This window comes from Globicephala melas, chromosome X (genome assembly GCF_963455315.2).
Source record: "Globicephala melas chromosome X, mGloMel1.2, whole genome shotgun sequence".
Lineage (NCBI taxonomy): Eukaryota > Metazoa > Chordata > Mammalia > Artiodactyla > Delphinidae > Globicephala > Globicephala melas.
The window spans coordinates 64,235,060-64,245,731 of NC_083335.1; the positions used below are offsets into that span (position 1 = coordinate 64,235,060).

Consider the following 10,672-nt stretch of genomic DNA (forward strand, 5'->3'; position numbering starts at 1 on the left):
CGGAGCAACTAAGCCTGTGCGCCACAGCTACTGAGCCTGTGCTCTAGAGCCTGCAAGCCACAACTATTGAGCCCATGTGCCACAAGTACTGAAGCCCTCACGCCTAGAGCCTGTGCTCAGCAACAAGAGTGTAGTGACCGCAATGAGAAGCCCGCGCACAGCAACGAGCACTGCAACGAAGTGTAGCTCCCGCTCGCCGCAACAAGAGAAAGCCCACGTGCAGCAACAAAGACCCCAAAACAGCCAAAAAATAAATTTATTTTTAAAAAAAGTCATACTATTTTTTTTTTTTTTTTTTTTTTTTTTGCGGTACGCGGGCCTCTCACTGTTGTGGCCTCTTCCACTGCGGAGCACAGGCTCTGGATGCGCAGGCTCAGCAGCCATGGCTCACGGGCCTAGCCGCTCCGCGGCATGTGGGATCTTCCTGGACCGGGGCATGAACCCGTGTCCCCTGCATCGGCAGGCAGACTCGCAACCACTGCACCACCAGGGAAGCCCCCATACTATTTATTTTTGCCTATCAGAATAGCTGACAATTACTACTTATCTGACAGAAGTGGTATAAATCATACTGAAAATTACCTCCAGTCATTAGAAATTCTCAGTGCCAACTCAGGAACAAAAACAGAAGGTTGAAACTTTCTTAAAGACATGTTTATTTTGCTTAATCATGTTGGAGGGTTACGTGCATTTGAATACTTTAGTCCTCTTTTAACATTCTAAATATGATATAAAGTGTTCAAATTTTACCAAATGGTGTCACTACTATGTAGTTACTAATCTTGCAACCTTCTGTGCTGCAATGACATTCAAATCCTTATTCCTACTTTAAAAAGTCATGAAATTACTGGCTTTGGTACATTAATGAGAAAACAGGACATATTGCCATAAGAGCAATTCTAGTATTTCACCTATTGAGTAAACATTCTTCAAATGTTTGGTTAAGTATAAATCCTTATCTACATCAGGAAAATTTGGAGAGTCCTAAAAGCCACTTACCTGATAACCTACAGTATCAGGTAAGTGAATTTTAGAAATCTCAAATTTAGCCAATATAGATAGGTTACTCAACTGAAATTTCATTTTCTGCTTGAGCACTATTAAAAAGCCACTACTTGAGGCTTACTTCAGAGCCTTTGGCTGAGGAAATAAAGAAGCACATGGTGTAGATACTGTGTTTTCTTCAGTTAATATCTTACACATAAAATCCAATGTCATAGTGAATTCAGGATAATCCACCAATCCAAAAACTGGTATAGTTACAGAAAGCCAACAGCAGAGGTCACTAGTAGTTAGATAAGTAAAACAGATCCTTTCTTTAATAACCTCATAAACATCTCAAATAAATATGCTGAAAAATATAGAGCTCGGGCTTCCCTGGTGGCGCAGTGGTTGAGAGTCCGCCTGCCGATGCAGGGGACACGGGTTCGTGCCCCGGTCCGGGAAGATCCCACATGCCGCAGAGTGGCTAGGCCCGTGAGCCATGGCTGCTGAGCCTGCGCGTCCAGAGCCTGTGCTCCGCAGCGGGAGAGGCCACAACAGTGAGAGGCTCGTGTACGGCAAAAAAAAAAAAAAAAAAAAAAAATAGAGCTCTAAGATAAATGTACCGAGGGAGCCAAGAAGCTAGCTAGTCTTCAGACATCCTAGGAGTTCATTTGATAGGACCACTCTTCCTATGGGTCTGGTGACACCCTAAGTTCTCTTGGCAGGAGTACAAAGGACTTAACGCCAATTCTAAATACAAACATATATGAGAGGCTGAAAGTAGTAGGTATAACCAAGATATGGACACCAAATTTTAAACTCATAGATGCCCTAAAATAACTCTGTTATCAGTTATTCATTAACTGTAATTTCAGCCTATTATAAAGTTGACTCCTAGGTGACAGCCAAACTTTCCTTTCACACTACCTAATAGAGAAAAGCTATTCAAGAAGTTGTACAGTGTTTTGACTTTAATATTAACACAAAGGTTAAATAAATAAAAATGATCAAGCTTGGTTTCATTTACAAAAGAAACAAACAAACCTACAATGAGGTTTTCAAATGTACTTTATTTCTTCAATCACGCCATATTTTAATGGGTACATAATGCTTTTACTTGGCATCAATTATGAGTTGATTTTGAAACAATTCAGTATTAAACGAGCTGGGATGATCACTGATCTCTCCATTCCTTTGGGGTGACTCTGCCAACAGGGGACAGGTTCCATTCTATTCCAATTTGTGTTGCTGTCTGTAAGAATTAAAATGCTGTCAGTTATATGTTTAAACCAGAGCCCACTCTCCCTTGGAGAGTATTTCCTAAAGTGGCAAAGGTATTCTGCACTATAGGTTAAAAACACACAGAAAGTCACCTGGGATACAGTGCCCTCCAGGTAGGCCAAACCTAATTGCTGTCCTAATTCTCTAGAGCAGTGCTGTTCAGTAGAACTTCCAGAGATGAAGGAAATGTTCTATATCTGCACTGTCTAATACAGTTAGCCACTAGCTACATACAGCTATTGAGCAACTAAGATGTAGCTAGTGTGACTCAGCAACTACATTTTAAATTTCATTTAATTAATTCAAATTTGTATATCACATTTCTATACTACATCCTCAAAAACATTGTTGCACTCAACCACGACTACCTAAATACTGCCAAAGAGAACTTTTATAATATCCCTTCTTCAAGTAGCACTTCACTTCCAAAAGTGCCCCCGATCACACATTTGTTCAACATCTGTTTACTCTTCCAATTAAGTACACACACTTATTTTAATAATATATCTGATTTCAGGAAGATCAAAATAAGAATGAAAAAGGCCTATTAATAAAGTCTTTGATTATTAAGGCAAGGGTTGTTTCATATCTTTTAAAATCAGTTTATATATTTATTATAACTTCAAGACTCCTATTTTTAACCAGCAAGTACAGTGACTGGTAAGTAGATTGGTAAATGAAGATGTAAAAAACTAAAATATTAAAAGCAAGTCACTTTATATGTCATCCATCAGAAATGCTGTACTCAGTTCTTCTATAGAAGAAAGGTTGATTAAGCAAAGAAAGGTGACCAAGATGGTGAAAACCCTGGAAATCATATAACAAAAAAATGATCAACAGAACTAAGAATGTTTAATATGAAAGAGAAGATCCAGGAGACATGATAGGAATCTTCTAATATCTAACAGCTGATACATGGAAATGTGATCAGAATTTCTGTATTGCAATGAAATGATGGGTAAAATATGAAGGAGGCAGATTTTAACTCAACATAAGATCTTTTCAACCAGCTACACAATATGGAAAAGACTGCCTTTTGATCCACTAAGCAACTTGTCATTGGAAATGTTAAGAACAGATGACGGATGAATGCTCAATGTTGAGGAAGAAATTCCTGCACTAGGTGGGTAATTACGTTAGAAAATCTCTAAAGCCCCTCCTAACTAGAAATGTATACTGTGTGAAAACATTTTGAATACATGAGATAAATGGGAATAAAAAACATCTAAAACAGGTTATCAATCAACAGTACTTACATATGCCCATACAGCAACACAGAAAGTGGCTCCACTTGCTAATACAGCATTACCATATTTGTCATGGAAATCAGGTGCCCGCTTCTGGTGGCTCTGCCTTGCCATTGTTTGCGGAATGCTTCGAACTTAAAGGGGGAAAGAAAAGAGAATACGGGAGCATATCTATCAATTATCAGGAAAAGAGAACATGTGTAATTGATATTGCCACTCACAAAAGCCAAGGAAGTTAATTCTACAGTATTACGCAGTATAATAAAATGTTAAAACATATTGCAGCTAAAAGCAAAGTAGCATACTTTGAAATGCTTCACAAATAAGATTGACAGATGGATAAATATGTGATATAACAAATACAGCAAAATGTTAGTTGTAGAATCTATGTGGTGGGTATGTGGGTATTCATTATACAATTCTTCCAACTTTTCGATATGTCTGGAACTTTCCACAATAAAATGTTGAGGGGAAAAACCAAGAAAAAGTGATGTCAGTAACATCCATGACAAATTGGTATTTGTATAACCTCTGAACTTAGCTCCTACTTCATTAATTTGAGTATTTATGACTTTGAATTTCACTAAAGTTTACTCAGCAGTGCTCAACAACTTACAACATAAAGGGGTAAATAAACTCAAAATCATTAAAGCACGCTAAATGTTTATGACCTTAAAATTACCCCAAAACCTCCAAAAACTAGAGTAATCTTGACTTTTTAAAAAAGTGACTAATGAATATAGCACCATGCTAAAAGAAATGGGGTATATGGAAATGTGTAAGACACAGACCCTGTTCTTGGGTAACTTCCACTCTAGGGGAGGCTATTAGATACAAAGACACAAACCATTATAATAAAAGGAAGTACAATGTTACCTAAGCACTTTGAATAGCAGGTAGGATTTGGTTATGTAGCCAGGCTATTAGATACGAAGACACAAACCACTATAATACAAGGAAGCAGAATGTTAGCTAAGCACTTTGAATAGCAGGTAGGATTTGGTTATATAGGCATTGGAAAGGCAAATCTGAAAAAAGCAGAGACAGAAAACCCAGTGTCCTAGAAAACAAATTACGTTTGAAGGACAAGGTAAATAAATTAGTAACAGGAGGTAAAACTAGAAAGGTTCATGGAGGGTCACTTTTTTGGTAGAGGTAAAAGCTGTTGAGCAGAATGACAACATGAAAGCTTTGCTATTACTGCTATTTTAGTAGAAAGAGTTTCAAACTGCCTCTGGAGGTAGTTGGGGGGCTTGGGAAAGAGCCAAGACTGGAAAATGCATATTTCCAGCTGCTTTTTTCTTCCTCTCCAATCTAAGTAGCAGGTCCTTATTGTTTTAGAGCCTCAAAAGGTATGTAATGAAAAACGTATTAAAGAAACAGCAATGTTGCCCATTCACTAGCACTTATGAATATAATGGGTTATGTGATACAATGGGTTATTTGATATAATGTGATACAATGGGTTATTTCACGATAGTTATTTGACCATTTAATGGTTTCTTCGCTTAAGTGCCTTAGGTTTTTTTCACCTTTAGTCACACTTGGGATGAGCAAATTTACAAACATTTCCCAATATAATCTGCTCTAGAGCAGTTAAAAAGTGAGCATGTGAATTCCACATTGAAAATAACAACCCCCAAACCCCTTTCCTGAGGTACAAGGCCCTACCTGCTCAAAAAGCAAAGAAAATAAGATTACCAAGCAAGCAATTCTGGAACACCTCATGACCTCAACACTCAGGTCACCCAAGTGGATTTCTTTGGACCTCTTCTCTGTGACAAGAAATGGTTCAGTTACCACCTATTGGTAATCTCATATAATCCTCAACAACTCTATGAGGTAGGTATTATTTACTAAGCCTCTATTTTACAAAGGAGGAAAATGAAGTTGAGAGAGGTTAAATCATTTGCCCAAAGTGAAAGAGATAATAGATGTGGCTTTTGGAATATGAAAAACCGGTCAGACAACTATTTTTTGGTTATTGTCAAAGGTGCTTGAGCATTTAGAACACAATCTAGCAATACTTCTAATGACTCCATAAACAGAAAATAAAAAGATGGCTAAAGAAGCTAAATGGTAGTTGTTTAAGGTCACTTTCATTGTAAAACTGCTCACGTTACTCAAGGTCACCTTCAGTGCAAATCAAGTATGGAAATGACTTTTATCTCTCCAATCTAGTGCATTCTCAGTACATAATGCTGGTCTCAAAATTTCCCTGTACCTGCCTAACTTTTAGGTAAGAAAAAAATGACAATTATTTAGTTAATAATCCACAAATAACATAAAAGCTGCAGTGCTACCATTTAGGTTGTCTCCCTGCAATGAAACCAAGAATTGGAGAAGAGGCTCTTCCATTTGCGGGTAAACGTGTCCCCAAAGCTAAAGTTTACGGAATTACTTAAGGAACGAGAAGTGTTCACCAGGTGTCTCCCCTGAAATCGTAGGCTACCGAAAAATAAAAAAAAAAAAAAAAGCAGAGCTGGGTTATGACTCCAGTAACAAAAGAGAGCTGGGAACCCAAACAGAAACGCTGAGCGATTAGGCTAATGCTAAGGACATTTTCCCAATTACTTGGGGTGAAGTAGGAGACAGAGCATTTAGAATAATAAAGTCGAGATGCACATGGAAGGAAGGGGCACGAAAGACCACGAAGACAACGGATAAAGGCAGTTGGAAAAGATGTGCTCACAATTTTTGCTCACCTCCGAGACGACTTAGTGCGTTTTTGGCCAAGGGAAACATCGTGAAGCTGAAGACAGAACGGCGGCAACTGCAGCTGCTGACTTCTTGCAATTTCACCTCTAGTACCCTTGCAAAGCGCCCTGAGAAACAAAATGGCTTCCTGCTGAGCTCGTTAAAGAGATTTGATGAATCTCGCGAGACCTGTAAAAAACCTATAGAATTTGTCCTCTTTACAGCACGGAAGGATAAACGCCTTGTGGGAAACGAAGTTTTACACTTTGTAAATGACATACCAAGATATTTACGTAACAATGAGAGAATCCCTGGCCTCCAAGCCAGGTTTAGGGATCTATAGAGGAGAGCTGAGACATTGATCTCAGACTGAGACATCAAAGGCACCAGCTTCAAGATAGTGTTTCAGAGGACTGAGCTTGTGTCTCGCTCCACACTAGCAGTACTTTCTGTTCCCTCCAAACTTCCTTCATTTCTTTAATTTTTTTCCTATTACTACCTACTAATTCGTTTAACTTTTAATTTTGAAATGATTTCAAGTTATGAGGAAACTTGCAAGAACAGTAAAAAGAATTATTAATATGTAGATAAATATGTGATAAAGCAAATTTAACAAATTGTTGATTGTAGAATCTTGGCGGTGTGTGTTCAGAGTACAATTCTTTCACTTTGTATATTTGGATATTTTCATAATAAAATATTGGGGGAGGGAGACTTCCTGTACACCCATTACCAAGGTACACCACTTGGTAATATTTTGCCACATGTTTTCTTTGTGTGTATGATTAAATACATGTACATAAAAGATGTATATATAAATGCATCTCTTTTTTTCTGAACCATTTGAGAATAACTTGCATACGTCATGTGTTTTTACCTGTTAATACTTCAGGGTTCATTTCCTAAGAGTAAGCTATTCTCTTACATAACCACAGTACAGTTATTAAATTCAGAAATTTTAATATTGAGACACTACAGCTCATATTCCAATTTCACCAATTACCCCAATATCTCTATCCAGAATTCAATCCAGTTCCCTGTATTGAATTTAATTATGTCTTTTTTTTAAACATCTTTATTGGAGTATAATTGCTCCACAATGGTGTGTTAGCTTCTGCTTTATAACAAAGTGAATCAGCTATACATATACACACATCCTCATGTCTCCTCCCTCTTGCGTCTCCCTCCCACCCTCTCTATCCCACCCCTCTAGGTGCTCACAAACCACCGAGCTGATCTCCCTGTGCTATGCAGCTGCTTCCCACTAGCTATCGGTTTTACATTTGGTAGTGTATATATGTCCATGCCACTCTCTCACTTCGACCCAGCTTACCCTTTCTCCTCCCCGTGTCCTCAAGTGCATTCTCTACGTCTGCGTCTTTATTCCTGTCCTGCCCCTAGGTTCTTCAGAACCTTTTTGTTTTTTTAGATTCCATATATATGTGTTAGCATAAGGTATTTGTTTTTCTCTTTCAGACTTACTTCACTCTGTATGACAGACTCTAGGTCCAGCCACCTCATTACATGTAAGTTATGTCTTTAGTCTCCTAGAAAATCAAACAGTTCCTCGGCCTTTCTTTGTCTTTCACAGCACTAATTTTTTTCTTACTAAGGTAAACTTTACACTCTCAAGCTTACATATGAAGGAAGTGAGGTGCAGAATCAAGATTAGGCAATTGTAAGTGACAACTGGTAACGGACCTTCTGACTCCACAGGTCTGTGCTCCGTAATATATTTGAAGAGTACAGGCCAGTTATTTTGTAAAAGTTCCCTCAAATTTTGTGTGCTTGACATTTTCTCCTAATTAGATTCAGTTAATGCACTTCTGACAGGAATACTACATGACAGATATGTCTTCTTAGGGCATCTTATCAGGAAGCCTATAATATTAGCTTGTCCCATTATTGATAATGCCAACTTTAATCATTTGATCAAAAGGGTGACCTCCAAGTTCCTATAGTATAAAGTTACTGTTTTTCCCTTTGTCATTAATAAGTAACGTGAGGAATACATTCAGACTATGTATATATCCTGTTCTTTATCAAACTTCCACCCACTAGTTTTTGTATCCATTGATGATTTTTGCCTAAAAGAATTATTAGTATGAAAGTTGCAAAATGGTGATTTTCTAACTCTATCATTCCTTCCATATTTAATACTGAGTGTTCTACTATAAAGAGGAGTTTGATCTTCTCCCCTATTTATTTGTTCACTATCAGTGTGGATCCATGGATTCCATAGGTTATAATCCATTGCTATCATGATTTATTTTAATGCTCAATAGTCTCAGATGTGGTCAGTAGGATTCCCTTCAAGCTGGCTTATATGTCTTTTTTTGACGTCGCCATCATTTTTTTTGAGCACATCTTTATTTTCTGACACAAGGCTCATCTTGTACTTTCCCTGCCCCAGCACTGGAATCAACCATTTCCCTAAGGAGCCCCAATTTATTTCAGGGATGGCATTTAGCAACCTAGATTTGGCACTAGGTTTGCTCATTGATATTGGAGTGTCATTGCTTCTAGTCCTTCCTGTGAATAGAGCTAGGAATATATATCATGAATGATAAATTTATACAAATACTTCCAATTCCAGTCCAACCCCCAAAAGTTCTTTTTTACTTTCCCTCATTTCATATTTGTATCTCCCTTCTTACACAGTGAGAATCCTGGCTCTCAACATCAGTGTTTTTACATATTACATTATACACAATATATTTTCAGAATTGCTTTGCTCATATCACTATGAAAAAGAAATCTACCTAGTAGAGTTTAAGATTTGCTTGTAGTTGTGTTTTTTTCTTTAGACTAATGGTATGTAATCAAGGTACTGTGTTCATAAATTTTTCAGATTAGTTATTTTTTTTTAGTGTGGTTTTTTTTCATTTGAAATAGAGCTGTGCTCCCTTTTTTCTGTTTGTATTCAATTTCAGTTTTTTAACCCATTCTTACTGATGTGATTTTTAAATGTTTAACTTATTTTTTAAATTGTGGTAAAATATACATAACATAAAATTTAGCATTTTAACCATTTTAAAGTGTATAGTTCAGTGGTATTAAGTACATTCACATTGTTGTACAACTATCACCACCATCCATCTCCAGAACTTTTTTCATCTTGCAAAACCATATGATTTGCTTTTATATTTTATTTTTAAAATATTAACATTATTTCAAAAGTCAAAACTATACAAACTGGTGTACTTAGAGAAGTGTCATTCCCTCATAACTTTTCTACTCCATTTTCTCCACCTTCTGTAGGTAACCAATTTCATTAGTTTCTAATTTAAGCTTTCTGTGTTTCCTTTTGCAAAATGGGCAAACATATATATTTTCTTATTTCCTCTTCTATTTTACACAAATGTAGCATAATATGTATGTACTTTTGCACTTGGTTTTTTCATTTTAACAATAGATCTTGAAAATCCGTATCATTTACAGAGCTCTTCCTCATTCCTTTTCTTTACAGCTGTGAAATACTCCATGGTATTTATGTACCATAGTATATTCAATCATTCTCCTATATTTGAACATTTAGGTGGTTTTGAGAATATTTCAATTACAAATAGTGCTGAAATGAACAAATTTGTGAGCATATATTTTCTTATTGTTGGAGTAGATTCCTAGAAGTGGGATTGCTGAATCAAAGGATAAATGCATTAGATATTAAGTTATCCTCCATTTTTCATTCCCACCAGCAATGTATGAGGGTGCCTGTTTCCCCACAGACTCAATGACATCATGTATTGAATTTTTGCCAAAATGATAGGTGAGATTTTTGTGTACTTAAAAAACTTACCTTAATTTTTTATTTGTTAAATTTACATGCAGTAAAATTCACTCTTTTTTAGTGTAGTCTTCTGAGTTTTGACAAATGCAAACAGTGTGTAACCACCCCAATAATTAAGGAGAGAAAGGCTGTATCCTCACAAAAAATCTCCTTGTGTGGCCCCTTTGTAGTCAGTCCCTCTCCCCACCTCCAGCCCCTGATAGTCACTGATCTGTTCTCTACCTTTCTAGAATGTCATATAAATGGAATCATATGGCATGTCCCAGTGTCCTTTTTTAAAAAATTTCTTACTACGAGTGTCTGTAAACGTTTTAATTTTTTACATATCTCTAGATCACATCTCTTCAGAAGCAACTATTTTCCCTTCCATACCCATCTCTTTGTCTCTCCAACTTAATGAAATTATTTTCCTCTCCGTGTGTTTCTCAGCAGGGCCTAAAAGAATGGTCATATGATATTCCACAGCATCAAAATAAATCCAAATTACATGCAATTGGTTTTGTTGGTGTTTTTCCTCTTGAGTATATTATTCTTCTCTATTATCCCAGTTTTACAACCCACAATGGTAAACAGAACTGGGCCAAATAAGTGGAAAGTTCTGCTATGTAGGATTTTTATTATTTTTTAGATAAGGGAACTGGATATTTAAGAAAACCGATTATGACACAAAAAC

The 10,672-nt window shown here is 36.8% G+C and overlaps 1 protein-coding gene across 1 annotated transcript; it reads right to left on the reverse strand.

Moving 5' to 3' along the window:
• Positions 1 to 2,034: 2,034 nt before the first annotated feature.
• On the reverse strand, positions 2,035 to 6,377 carry COX7B (cytochrome c oxidase subunit 7B). Its single transcript, XM_030849618.2, has 3 exons — positions 6,218 to 6,377; positions 3,522 to 3,646; positions 2,035 to 2,236 (listed from the first exon to the last, which is right to left on the reverse strand). The coding sequence occupies exons 1-3, from the start codon at positions 6,255 to 6,257 to the stop codon at positions 2,159 to 2,161; spliced, it is 243 nt and encodes an 80-aa protein (XP_030705478.1). The 5' UTR covers positions 6,258 to 6,377; the 3' UTR covers positions 2,035 to 2,158.
• Positions 6,378 to 10,672: the final 4,295 nt, after the last annotated feature.

What these genes read in the sequence shown, in the direction of transcription:
- COX7B (XM_030849618.2), bottom strand. Translation starts at nt 6,257, where the DNA reads ATGTTTCCCTTGGCCAAAAACGCACTAAGTCGTCTCGGAG. An exon ending in CGCACTAAGTCGTCTCGGAG is followed by an intron (nt 3,647 to 6,217) that starts GTGAGCAAAAAT and finishes TCCCCCTTTAAG; the next exon opens with TTCGAAGCATTCCGCAAACA. An exon ending in GTGTTGCTGTATGGGCATAT is followed by an intron (nt 2,237 to 3,521) that starts GTAAGTACTGTT and finishes TAATTCTTACAG; the next exon opens with ACAGCAACACAAATTGGAAT.